The sequence below is a fragment of the Physeter macrocephalus genome, chromosome 5, assembly GCF_002837175.3.
Source record: "Physeter macrocephalus isolate SW-GA chromosome 5, ASM283717v5, whole genome shotgun sequence".
Taxonomy (NCBI): domain Eukaryota; kingdom Metazoa; phylum Chordata; class Mammalia; order Artiodactyla; family Physeteridae; genus Physeter; species Physeter macrocephalus.
The window spans coordinates 77,795,990-77,810,392 of NC_041218.1; the positions used below are offsets into that span (position 1 = coordinate 77,795,990).

The 14,403-nt window shown below is 44.9% G+C and overlaps 1 protein-coding gene across 1 annotated transcript in view; it reads left to right on the forward strand.

Annotated features, from left to right (window-relative positions):
- Positions 1-5,967: 5,967 nt before the first annotated feature.
- The window catches only part of GPNMB (glycoprotein nmb), a 41,931-nt gene continuing 33,495 nt past the window's right edge, over positions 5,968-14,403 (forward strand). The window contains exons 1-2 of the mRNA XM_055085048.1: positions 5,968-6,143; positions 14,134-14,286. Coding sequence (XP_054941023.1) covers positions 6,074-6,143; positions 14,134-14,286 — 223 coding nt within the window. The 5' untranslated portion in view covers positions 5,968-6,073. The remainder of the gene's footprint in view (positions 6,144-14,133; positions 14,287-14,403) is intronic.

The following is a 14,403-nucleotide window of genomic DNA, read 5'->3' on the forward strand; positions in this document are numbered from 1 at the left end:
GCACACCTAACAAAGGGTGTCATGGAGTCAATCATTACTGTTCTTTTTTTTTTTTCTTTTGTAATCAGGGTGAAATTCACATAACATAATATGAACCATTTTTTAAAGTAAATATTTTATACTTTATTTAACATCTTTATTGGAGTATAATTGCTTTACAATGGTGTGTTAGCTTCTGCTTTATAACAAAGTGAGTCGGTTATACATATACATATATCCCCATATCTCTTCCCTCTTGTGTCTCCCTCCCTCCCACCCTCCCTATCCCACCCCTCTAGGTGGTCACAAAGCACCGAGCTGATCTCCCTGTGCTATGCGGCTGCTTCCCACTAGCTATCTATTTTACATTTGGTACGGGCCTCTCACTGTTGTGGCCTCTCCCGTTGCGGAGCACAGGCTCCGGACGCGCAGGCTCAGCGGCCATGGCTCACGGGCCCAGCCGCTCCGCGACATGTGGGATCCTCCCAGACCGGGGCGCGAACCCGGTTGCCCTGCATCGGCAGGCGGACTCCCAACCACTGCGCCACCAGGGAAGCCTTCATGAACCATTTTAAAGTGAACAATTCAGTGGCATCTAGTACATTTACAATGCTTTCCAACCACCACCTCTATTTAGTTCCCAAACTTTTTCACCATGCCAAAATAAAACCCATACTCATTAAGCAGTTACTCCCCATCCTCACCTCCCTATCGCCCCTGGCAATCACCAATCTGTTTTCTTTCTATGGATTTGCCTATTCTGGATATTTCATATAATAGAATCATACAACATGTGACCTTTTTTGTCTGGTTTCTTTCACTTAGCATATTGTTTTCCAGGTTCATCCACATTGTAGCATGCATCTGTGCTTCATCCCTTTGTTTTGTTGTTTTTTTTGTGTGTGTGTGGTACGCGGGCCTCTCTCACTCTTGTGGCCTCTCCCGCTGCGGAGCACAGGCTCCGGACGCGCAGGCTCAGCGGCCATGGCTCACGGGCCCAGCCGCTCCGCGGCACGTGGGATCCTCCCAGACCGGGGCGCGAACCCGGTTCCCCTGCATCGGCAGGCGGACTCTCAACCACTGCGCCACCAGGGAAGCCCTTCATCCCTTTGTTTTCTAAATGTTCCTTCTTGTATTCACATTATTCCCTCCTACCTGAATACACTCTCCCCGTGCCTCTTCTGTGCTTATCCAGCTTAACTCATCACTCAAGAACTAAGTCATACTTTCTCCATAAAGATTTCTCTACCTCCTCCATCTTCTCTGAACTCCTTTAGCTCTATCTACATTACTTAATTTAAATGCTACACACCAGTGATGTGTAGGACTGGTTTTTAAATAATCCAGCAGATAATGGTGTGGGGAGGGCAATGAATAAGACCAGATTGGCCATATACTGATGATCATTGGAGCAAGTGATGCGTACATGGAAGTTGATTATGTCATTCTCTCTATATTGCGTATGTTTGAAAGTTTCCAGAATAAGAATTTCAAAAGGTGTTTCATACTATTACCTGTTCTATGAGTCTCATTCTCCCCATGAGATCCTATGCTCGCTCCTCTGAGGTCAGAGATTGTCATTCATGCCTTGGTTGATGATGGCTAGTATAGAAAGGCAGACCTCCACTGGTGAATTAAATTCTATCTGAGGTGTTAAAAAATTTCATTGAGAAAAAGCTGAATTTAGACCTGAGAATAAAGATCCAAGAGGCTATTCCAGCTTCAGTTTCCTGACCTTTCTTCTACAGTTAAAATCCCTTTTGATTTTTGCTCTAACTTCTTTCTTGGGCTTACAGTTGATCTCCCATGAATGAGCTCAATGCACTGGCTCCTGTGTTCTGAGACATGTCTGGAGAATCCATAATTATCAAAAATCTGGAAGCCAGATTTCCATTCAGATTTCTATTTTTGCCCCTCCCTTCTTTCTCTCTGCTTAGATCCCATTCTAGTTCTCTCTTGTGTCCCACTGATCTACGGGCACCAAAAGTAGAAAAGAAAGGCATCGTTGCTTCCACATCCACTCATTAAACTTTCATGTCTTATTCTCCTTCTACACTAATAATTCAGAGACAGTACTTTAATAACAAAACTAGGACTTAGTATGATAACCCACACTTTCCTACACCTACTGCTCTTTCTAATTTCAAACGGGCAACTCCTTAAGAAGAGTCTTGTCCAAAAACGTTTGCAGGGCTTCCCTGGTGGCGCAGTGGTTGAGAGTCCGCCTGCCGATGCAGGGGACACGGGTTCGTGCCCCGGTCCGGGAAGATCCCACATGCCGCGGAGCGGCTGGGCCCGTGAGCCATGGCCGCTGAGCCTGCGCGTCCGGAGCCTGTGCTCCGCGGCGGGAGAGGCCACAACAGTGAGAGGCCCGCGTACCGCGAAAAAAAAAAAAAAAAAAAGTTTGCAGCCAGCACCCCAAGAAGAAAACTCCTTTACTGGAGTCTAGTGTCCGATTCCTTCAGGTAGAAAATCAGGCTAAAAATACAACAGCTGTTGCCACTTTGTGATAGCAGAGGTGACCAGAAAACTATGCACTGACCTTTTCTCCTCTTTCCCTGAAAAGAGAGGGAAAATATTTTCATGGAAGAGTAATTTCAAAGTTTAGCAAACCTAGAAACCAGGGGGTTTAATTACTTATTCATGTGGGGAGCACCCAGACAGGAGAGGCTGAGGAACTGGACACAGAACAGAAGTCTCTGCATCATTTGTTAATGCTTAAATCTGAAAACTGTGACTCTGATTGTAACATGTTAAAAAGCCCACATTAGGACAAAGCAGTCACATGGGCCTTCTCTCTCTCTGAACTGATTCCTTCATCTTCAGTTTATTCTTGCCTTCCGCTCTGCCAAATATCAAAAGCTTTGGTTCAACAACTCATGTAACCTCTGAGAGTTACTTCCCATCACTGCTCTTATCACACACTCTTCTTATAAACAGAATTTTTTTTGCTAAATCACCTGCTGTATAACTGTGATAGGCAAAATAATGGCGCCCTCAAAGATGTCCACATCCTAATCCCCGGAACCTGTGAAGCTGTCCTGTGGCAAGAGGGAATTAAAGACTGCATATGGTATTAACGTTGCTAATCAACGGACTTTAAGACAAGGAAAGTAACCTGTATTATCCAGGTGAGCCCAATGTAATCACAAGGTCTTATAAGTGAGAGAGGGAGAAAGGAGAATCAGTGTCAGAGTGATTGGGTGTGAGAAAGACGTGCCCGGCCACGGCTGGCTTTGAAGCTGGAAGCGGCCCAGAGCCAGGAATTGCAGGGAGACATGTAGAAGCTAGAAAAGGCAAAGAAACAGATGCTTCACTGGAGCTTCCCTGCTGCCGCTTTGATTTCAGCCCGCTGAGACCCATACCAGAAAGCAAGGTATTAGATTTGTGTAGTTTCAAGCCTCCAGGTTTCTGCAAATTCTGCTAACAGTGGCGATAGGGAACTTATCCAACAGCTATTTACAAGAGTTGAAGAGGAAAGGGCCTTCATTTTTATTATCTTGTTTAAAAACATCAGTTTGAACTAAAAATTTCCTAAAACTAAAGGGAACTCCCCCACTGCCTGCCATGACACCTGGGTGTGGCTGCCACCTGCCCCTCCACGAGCCCCCCTTGAGGTGGCTGCTACCTTTCTCCCAGCTCAGGGGCTACTCCTCAGGTTGGGACTGTGGCCACACGAGGGGTGCCAGAAACCAGGCCGCTGAGAGGCCATTTAGGACGTTCTCAGAAGTTGACTATTTGCTCAACAGCATTTCCACCAGGATAATCATGTGGATAATACCAGGTAATTGCGATGGTTCCCTTCTTTGAAGGAACTATTTCAAACCTTTTTCACAGTATAATTTTTTTTTACAAGGAAAAAAAAACAAGTTTGAAGATATTTCTTATCCAAAATAGCCCAGTATCTTGAATCCTACAAAGTACTTTATATGTTGTCAGCTGTTGATTATCAAGGCACTGATTAGCCAATTTGTAGTGCTTTGAAATTAAGAATTTCTGGTGCCTTGGCCTCCATCCAGGCCTACCTTTTGCCTGTTGCCTTAGTTCATTGCTATCGCCTGTTGATGGGACAGGGAAGGAGAGAAGACAAAAGAGAAGACTTGATCATTGTGCCTGTCACCCTAAATAAGATCTCGTTACAGAAGAGTCTGACACTTCCAGTTTTCTTAGAGACAGAAAGAGCTAATCTGGCCAAAAATAGAAGCCAGAACTAATCGTAAGCAACAAAGGGAAATCATACTTTTCAAAAATCAATAGTAAGTTTCCCCTACACTGAAGAGCTTTTTTTAATTATAAAAGATATTCATGTTTGTTGTAAAAGGAAAACAGAACTATATAGATGATTCACAGTACATAAAACCAACAACTACTTCCATTATTCACTTACTCATCTGTATTTGAAAACAGTTTTGTTTCAGTTGTGCATATGTTCCCTTCCCTGTTTTTCGCTTCATAGTTGCTTCAAAGGCTGTAAAAGCAGCTCTAAAGAGCTGTGTGTGGCCTTAGGGTAGGGAGTTTCACAGACTATTTATTTCTATTCCTCATTAGCACAACTGAAACATAAATCACTACCACACATTTTCCCCTCACCCCTGACCAGGGCTTCTATATGTACTGAAAACGGTTATGTAGGTGTGATTTAGAGAATGATCACATGCAGTAAAGTCATGTTGCCACATTTTCTGCACATTCTGTAACCAGAAATGATTTGATAAGATGTATGTATGTTCTAGGCAAGCTTGTTTTTACATTTAATGCTTGCTTTCTGTAACATGAAATAAATATGCTATATGTTGAATGCAGTTGGTCCTGAGTGATACAACACAAATAAATGCTTTGAGAGCAGTTATCAAAAATGATGCAGGTGGTTCCAAAAGTTATGTGGAATTGCACAGATATCTTAAATGCACTTTTGAGTAATTTTCTCAGCTACCGGAGGTGGTGCAGCTACTTCAGTCCCCTTTCAGCACAGCGTATGTTTTGGTTTTTTTTTTTTTTTTTTTTTTTTTTTTTGCGGTACGCGGACCTCTCACAGTTGTGGCCTGTCCCGTTGCGGAGCGCAGGCTCCGGACGCGCAGGCTCAGCAGTCATGGCTCACAGGCCTAGCCGCTCCGCGGCATGTGGGATCTTCCCGGACCGGGGCACGAACCCGTGTCCCCTGCATCGGCAGGCGGACTCTCAACCATTGCGCCACCAGGGAAGCCCCACAGTGTATGTTTTTATCCATGTATGTCATCCACCATTTCAAGTGATGGAAGAGATCGCTCCCCATCTTAGTTTCCTGTTGGGGGAAGGAGATGTACAAGCACTAGCTAGCGCTGGGAAGAGCTGGTCGTCTAAATTATCACAAAAGAAGCATAATTGTGACATTTCAACATGAGCTGGGTGAGTGAATCAGCAAAGGAGTCACAGCAAGTTAATAATCAGTGAGGTTGGAGAAAAATGGTACAGATGAACAGGTTTTCAGGGCAGAAATTGCGACACAGATGTAGAGAACAAACGTATGGACGCCAAGGGGGGAAAGCAGCGGCAGGTGGGGACGGCGGTGTGATGAATTGGGCATTTGGGATTGACATGAATACACTGATGTGTATAAAATTGATGACTAATGAGAATCTGCTGTATAAAAAATAAAATAAAATTCAAAAGTTCAAAAAAAGAAAAGAACAGAATGAATGAACAGAATCTAATTCAAAATATAAGATAATAAAACATATTTCAAAAATTTTTTAAAAAATCAGTGAGGTTGGAGATTGAAATTTTATTTGGGGAAGGCCATCAAAATAGGGCCCATAGGAAAGTAAGTCCCTTTAACTAGAAATATGGAATAACAACGCTGAAATGGTGTGCCTCTGAAAAGTGAATAAATAGATACTAAGAGCAAGTGAGTCAGAAGCACATGAGTGGTTGAACTCCAGAGACCAGATCAAGCAGTGCTGCTTAATACCATCACATGATCTGCCCCGAGGCCCATATTTAATTAAAATAAGGAGTGGAGCACAGCAAAAACCAGAAGAACACTGTTGTTCTTAGCGGATGGAGCCAGAGAAGTTACAAGTTAAACCTTGATTGCCTGGATCTGCGAGAATTCAGCATGGAATGCCTCTACTGTTTCCTGGGATTTCTGCTTTTGGCTGCAAGACTGCCACTTGATGCTGCCAAACGTGAGTAACTGTCAATTTCTGTATTTTTAACCCATTCTCCGGCTATTGTCTGAAGTGATGGGTTTGTCTGAAGTAGCTTTGCCTGAGCCCAAAGTTGGACTTTAGGAAGCATTCACGCTCACTTGTTTCTTCTTCTGAAAACCATTGGGGATGTTGAAAGTACGGCAGAATGCGTTCAGTCCCCATTCTTTGCTCCAGGCTCTTGACGTGAAAGACGTGCAGCCCCTCTGCTGTGGAGCTTTTTTCTATCAAAATTGCCTCCCACTCTCTTAGAGACATTGGGAGAGAGTGGGGGGGGGGGGCGTGAAGGGCACAGTCTCTGGCTTGAGACCACAGCAACGCTACCCACTAAATTTTGTTTCGTTGCCATCCAACAGGAAAGAGCCTCAGATGAAATGGGGCCCAAAATCTGGAATCAGACTTTCTAATAATCCCAACCCAGAAGCTATCGCCAGTCCTGCTGAGGGAATTCCCTGGTGATCCAGTGGTTTGGACTCTACGCTTTCACTGCCGAGGGCCCAGGTTTGATCCCTGGTCAGGGAACTAAGATCCCACAAGCCGCTTGACCAAAAAAAAATAATAATAATAATCCTGCTGCTAGGTTTTCACAGACCTGCAGGAGTTTGCTGCCACTGTAGTGAGGATACTGAGAAAAGAGCTAAGCCCTGGGTCTCTTTTCTAGTTAGAGTAGAGGCTGGGGACGTTTTAACAATGCTGATGCCCAGATCAATGAGATCAGAATCTTTGGAGGTGGGGTTGGAGCATCCTTGTTTAAAAATCTCCTCTTGTGATTGGAACGGAAGCCAGAGCTGCGAGCCACTGAGCTCACCGGCGGCCCACTTGTCCAGTCCAGGGGATGGGCGGCCATGGCAGCCCCTCTCCTCCAGTGGAGTGGGAGAAGGAAGTGAATTAGACCTCTCCCAGAAGGTCCACTCCACCTCACTCCAGCAGAGTGACAACGTTCCCTGGAGGAAAAGGCCTGATGTTGCCAGACGACTCCACTGGGGGAGGTAGGCGCTGAGAAGGGACCCAGCATGTGTGCTCACTGTGCTGGCCGCCTCACTTAAATCAGTCGGCTCGTCCTCACAGCCCCCTTTGTGGAGCAGATGGTCCTTGCACTCTTCAACGGGTGAGGAAACGAGGAGCCCCGGTCCGGCGTTTCACCTGCTGGGCCCAGATCGAAGAGAGGAGGATCCTGGACCCACGTGCGCGCGCTCCTCTCCCTCCTCCGAGCGGGAGAGAAAAGCCCTACAACGAAGAGGTCCTTGCAGAGTGCGGTCCCCGGCGGCGGCTGAGTGAAGGAGGAAGAGAGGGGGCCGCTGCAGGCTCGCGAGGGACCGCAGTCTCCTTCCCTTCCCTTCCGCCTTTGCCTTCTGTGTCCTTTACCCAGTGCTGCCAGGCGGGGGGGGGGGGGGGGGGGGGGGGGGGGGGAGGCGCTGAGGAGCGGGCGCTGGGCGCGCCGGGAGCCCGCGGTGCTGGGGTCCGGGATGGGGGGAGGGGAGGAGAGTGTCGGGAGGCCAGTTGTGCCGCCGGCGCTGAGGCTAGTGACGGGGCAGGAAAAGGAGCCGCGACTTTGACCCGGGAGCCCAGACGCAGGGGCTGTGCCGGCGGGGGGCCGGGCCGGAGAGCGGCGGCCGGGGGTTTGTCGCTCGTCTGGGCCGCACGGGGCCTCGCAACAGCGCGGGGAGGCCGGGCAGGCTGGCGCTGTTCCCCTGTCCCGGACAAGGGGGAAGGGCCGCACGGCGGATACGAGGACGAGGAAGGCTTTCGTGGCAGCCGCTGTCCTTCCTGCCAGCCGTGGGGCTGGACCACGAGTAGTCGACTTAGCGCCCCTGAGCTTTCGCTTCTTTGTTTGCAAAACTGGGTAAGAGGGTTCTTGTGACAACAGCTAACAAGGGCCTGGAGTAGGAGTCGTTCGTGGTAGCAACTGTCTTGTCTCCATGTTCCCCTCCGCCCCCCCGAGGACTCCCACAGAGGTCCGGGGGATGGAGGGACAGAGAGCTGACAGGTCAGGGGGAGGCCCCCGCACCTAATTCTAGCCTCCCGTCCGCCAGCACCCCCTTGCTCTGCTCAGCAAGGCAGATTAGCCTGAGGCTGGCTGGCAGTTTGAGAGGAGGCCCAACCTATTACCGCGTAACAAAACCTGCTGTGCCTGGCTTCACCTTGCCTTAAGACGAAATATCCTGGCCGCAAAAAATAAGGATGGGTAGAATTTAGCAGTATATAAGACACCAATGGATTCCTTGCCATTTTCCAGTCATAGCCGTGGTAAAAAGAGGAAGGAGGGGATATTGACAGAGTAGCTCACAAGTGGCCAAGCCGCCCTGTCTCTGCTAGTAGACAGAGCAGGGCGTCCAAAGGATAGAGGGAACAGCCACAGGGGTGCTGGGTGTGACCCCATTTACCTTCACATCTATTCCCCTCCCCACTTTCTTTTTTAAAGTCTTACTGTTGGGGGTTTTTGATTGTTTATTCTATTTTTTAATTCAACTTTTTATTTTTGAGGTTATTGTAGATTCACATGCACTTTTAAGAAATAGTACAAAGAGGTCCCCCACTATGTACCCTTTACAGGGTTTCTCCCAATGGTAATATCTTACAGAGTTGTAGTACAATGTGGCAACCAGGATATTGACATCGACACGGTCAAAATACAGAACAGTCACATCACCACAAAGATCCAAACCCACTTCCCTTTCCCACTCCACCCAACCCCCAGCCCCTGGCAACCACTAATCCATTCTCTAGTTTTATAATTTTGTAACTTCAAGAATGTTAGGGCTTCCCTGGTGGCGCAGTGGTTGAGAGTCCGCCTGCCGATGCAGGGGATACGGGTTCGTGCCCCGGGCTGGGAAGATCCCACAAGCCTCGGAGCGGCTGGGCCCGTGAGCCATGGCCGCTGAGCCTGGGCGTCGGGAGCCTGTGCTCCGCAACGGGAGAGGCCACAACAGTGAGAGGCCCGTGTACCACAAAAAAAAAAAAAGAAAAAAAAGAATGTTAGAGAAATTGAATCATACAGTATGTAATTTAGGGGAACTGGCTCTTTTTTACTCAACATAATTTACTGAGGTTGTTGTATATATCAATAGCTAGTTCTTTATCACTGAGTGGTATACCATACTACATGGATGTACCACAGTTTATCCATTCACCCACTGAAAGATTTCTGGGTTGTTGCAGCTTGGGCTATTATGAGTAAAGCTGCTCTGAACATTAATGTACAGGTTTTTATGTGAACATAAGTTTCCATTTTTCTGGGACAAATGCCCATGAGTACAACTGCTTGGTTGCATAGTAATTGCATGTTTAGTTTTACAAGAAACTGCCAAACTGTTTTCCAGAATGACGGTACCATTTCCACCAGCAGTGTATGAGTGATTCAGTTTCTCTACATCTTCATCTACATCTGATGTCATTTTTTTTTAATAAATTTATTTATTCTACTTTTGGCTGTATTGGGTCTTGGTTGATGCGCGTAGGCTTTCTCTAGTTGGGGCGAGTGGGGGCTACTCTTCATTGCGGTGCTCAGGCTTCTCATTGCAGTGGCTTCTCTTGCTGCAGAGCACAGGCTCTAGGCCTGCGAGCTTCAGCAGTTGTGGTGCGGGGGCTCAGTAGTTGTGGCTGGTGGGCTTAGTTGCTCTGTGGCATGTGGGATCTTCCTGGACCAAGGCTTGAACCCATGGCCCCTGCATTGGCAGGCAGATTCCTAACCACTGAGCCACCAGGGAAGCCCCTGATGGCAGTATTTTTAATTTTAGTCTTTCTGATAGGTATGCAGTGATATCTCATTGTGGTTTTAATGTGCATTTACTCACTGGCTAATGATATTGAACATCTTTTCATGTGTTACTTTGTCTTCTGTACATCCTCATCTGTGAAATGTCTGGTCAGGTCTTCTACCTGGATTATTTGATTTTTTAACACTGAGTTTTGAAAATCCTTTATATGTACTAGATATTATTCCTTTTTTGGAAATGTGGTTTGCAAATATGTTTCTCCCTGTAATGTGCCTTTTTACCCTCTTCACATGGTATTTCACAGAGCAAAATTTTTTAATTTTAATGAGGTCCAGTTTATCAATTTCTCCTGTTATAGATTATGGTTTTGGTGTTAAGTCTAAGAATTCTTGCCTACCTAGAACCTGAAGATTTTTCCTATGTTTTTTTACTTTTTTACAGTGCCATGTGTTGAAAGGCTATCTTTTCTCCATTGGATTATATTTGCAAAAATCAGTAGGGCATATCTGTGAGTCTATTTCTGGGTTCTATAGTCTGTTCTATGGGCCTATGTGTCTATTCCTTGTCACTCACCTTTTAAGTTTGTATTTTTCCTTGATTTTTGACATTTATTTATTTTTTTAAATTTTTAAATTTTTATTTATTTATTTATTTTTGGCTGTGCTGGGTCTTCGTTGCTGTGCACGGGCTTTCTCTAGTTGCGGCGAGCGGGGGCTACTCTTCGTTGCAGTGCCCGGGCTTCTCATTGTGGTGGCTTCTCTTGTTGCGGAGCACGGGCTCTAGAGCACAGGGGCTTCAGTAGATGCAGCGCATGGGCTCTAGAGCACAGGCTCAGTAGTTGTGGCTCACGGGCTTAGTTGCTCTGCAGCACGTGGTATCTTCCCGGACCAGGGCTCGAACCCGTGTCCCCTGCATTGGCAGGTGGATTCTTAACCCCTGAGCCACCAGGGAAGCCCAGACTTTTGACATTTAAAATCAGAGGAGAAGTCTGTGTTTGGATTATGTTTCTGGAAACACTGACATTCACTCAGGATCTGAGGAAGAGGAAGACTTCGGAAGAGTAGAAAAAACTGATCCTGGGACTCAAAGATGCAAATCTTCATTTCTACTTGATTACAGATGGCTCTGAGTGAATCATATCACTTCTCTAGGCCTGAATTTCTTCGTCTATAAATGAAAGGATTTGAACGAACTACACTTAGTTCTTTCTATATAGAACATTCTACCATTCCGTGACTCAGCATTCAACTTAATTTCCAGTTATAATACACTGGAAAATAATATAATTTATTGATAAACATAGATTTCCTTCCCTCACTTTGTTCCTTTTTGGAAACAGATACTATCTCACAGTATCACAGGACATGTGTTTTTTTGCCTGATATGAGGGCCCAGGGAAGAAACATGGCCTGAAATCCCACAGCCTGTTTCATAGTGGGTTCTGTAACTTCCAGCTCAATGTTCTTTCCCACTCCATCTGCCTCCATTATAAGAAGGGAATTACATGCTTCCCCTTCCTCCTACCAACAAAGAGGAATAGAAGGCAGAGGCTAGTGGCATCCATTCAGTATGGCTTCTCTGAGTACCTTCTAAATACCGCCCCTTATAGGAGGCCTCTTTCAGGATGTAAGAGAAAAGGCAATGTTCCTGGCTCTGAGTCCATAGCCAGACCAAGACACAAGACCATATGACTAGATGAGACAACAGTTTATAGCAGTGTATGATTAGGGGCTGGCAAGGGTTATAGACAGTGGACCTTTTGCCTGTGAGTAACAGATACTCAAATAGGTTGAGTAAGACATTTATTGTCTCAATCCACCCAAAGGTAGACAAGGCTGGAGGAAGAGCTCAACAACATTGTCAAGGACTCTTTCTTTTCATCCATCTATTCTGACACCCTTGGTGTGCTGGCCTGCTTCCTCAGATTTTTTCCCTCATGGTTAAATATGGCTGTCACAGTCCAGGCATCACATCATTATACTACTGTCCCCAAGATCAATTCTCAGGAGGAAAAAATGGAGGTTTTTTCCACTTTTTTTTTTAATGATGGAGAAAAATATTTCCCAGAAGCCTCCAGCAGACTTACACTCAGCTCCCGTCGGCCGGGATCTAATCATCAGTTCCTGCCCAAACTGTAAGGAAAGCTAGGAAAGTGGTCCTCTAGAATTTTGAATCATTATGGTAAAAACTCTGCAACAGGAGAAAGAGGACAGGTGCAGGCAGGAACTGTCTGCTACAATCCTCAGAGAAAGGACAGACAATGTGACCACCAGACTTATCAGGAAAGGCAAAAAGACAGACATCAAGATTGGAAAGAAGTTTAAAAGAATTGGAATACTATAAACCCTGGAGCAAACACTCAAAGCGGTATAGCTAATAAGCCAATAATGCAGATAAAATGGAATCCAAAAATAATCCCAATAAGTATAAGAAAAGAAGAAAAAAGGAATAAAGAACAGAATGGATAAATAGAAAACATAGTAGACAAATCCCACAATATTGATAATTACGTTAAATGTAAATTACCTAAACACTCCAAATAAAGGGTAAAAATTATTAGACTAGATTTTTTTTAAAAAAACAATATGCTGTCTACAAGAAACCCACTTCAAATATAAAAATATAGGTTAAAAGTAAAAGGATGGGGACTTCCCTGGTGACACAGCGGTTAAGAACCCTCCTGGCAATGGAGGGTACACGGGTTTGATCCCTGGTTTGGGAAGATTCCACATGCCACAGAGCAACTAAGCTGGTGCACCACAACTGCTGAGCCTGCGCTCTAGAGCTTGTGAGCCACAACTGCTGAGCCCGTGTGTCACAATTACTGAAGCCCACGCGCCTAGGGCCCGTGCTTCGCAGCAAGAGAAGCCACCACAATGAGAAGCCTGTGCACCACAATGAAGAGTAGCCCCCACTCGTCACAACTAGAGAAAGCCCGTGCGCATCAATGAAGACCCAAGACAGCCAAAAATAAATATAAATAATTAATTTTTTAAAAAATTTTAATATGCAAAAAAAAAGTAAAAGGATGGAAAAAGATGTACCAGTTAAACACTAAGCACTAATATCAAAGTATTCTTCAGAACAAGGAATATTACCAAAGGAAAAAAAGTCAATTCCTAATGTTAAAAGGGTCAATTCATCACGAAGACTTAACAGCTTTTTTGGCTCTCGGAGCAGCCCCATGGCGGTTGGAAAGAACAAGCGCCTTACGAAAGGCGGTAAAAAGGGAGCCAAGAAGGAAAAGGCGTGCCAATCTATTTATCCACTCCATGATGTCTTTGTTAGAAAAGTAAAAATGCTGAAGAAGCCCAAGTTTGAATTGGGAAAAATCATGGAGCTACATGGTGAAGGTAGTACTTCTGGAAAAGCTACTGGGGACGAGACAGGTGCTAAAGTTGAACGAGCTGATGGATATGAGCCACCGGTCCAGGAATCTGTTTAAAAATCAGACTTTTAATGATGACAAAAGACCTCATTTGTGATTTAAAAAAAAGACAACAATTTAAAATAGAGCTTCAAAATACATAAAGTAAATAATGCCAATTGAAAGACGAAGTTGGCAAATTGGCACATCCATAATTATAGTTGAAGATTTCAACATTCCTCTTTCAGTAACGAAATAACAAGCACACAGAAGATCCACAGGAACAGAGAAGTTGCCAAAGACAATACCAACCAGCTTGACATAAGTGACATGAAAAAAACACAATACCCCACAACTATAGCTACACAACTGTATATGGAACGTTCACGAAGACAGACCATGTGCTGGGCCATAAAAACATTTGTTCAGCACTGGGCCCTCCAGTACTGGTACACGTCTCCTGGAACCTTGGAGGCATTCCTCAGCCTGGCACTCCTTGAGCCAAGTAAACCGTTCAGAATGGAGAAAGATGAAAAACTGCTCTGAAGATCATTGACATCAATGTCTTTCCTAATGATAGTGTATCAAATCCAAATATTCAGAAGACATGTTTTGAGAAACCAAATGATGTCTAAGAAATACTGACATTCAAAAATTTTCCTTGTTTCACTTAAGGTACGTAAAGAGATACGGTCTGAGTACTTGTATTCAAGGTATTTCCAGTACACATTTTTTTAAAAAGCACTTTCTATCTGCTTCACATATTGGAAATATTATGTATGTGCTTTCCAATATTATGAAGTGAAAAGTCGCTTTAACCGTTGTTCGATAATACTAAATGAGAGATGAGGTAGACAAAATAATTTTTTTTCAAATATTGTTATAGGCGTTCATGACGTACTGAGCAATGAAAGGCCTTCTGGTTATATGCGGGAGCACAAGCAATTACATGGCTGGTCATCAGATGAAAATGATTGGAACGAAAAGCTCTATCCAGTGTGGAAGAGGGGAGACTCGAGGTGGAAAAACTCTTGGAGAGGTAAATCAACAGACTCAACCAAAACAACTGTAATTTCTTTTTTTTTTTTTTATTTCAAGTGTACAACGTAGTGATTCAATTTTTTTAACTGAAGTATAGTTGATTTACAATGTTGTG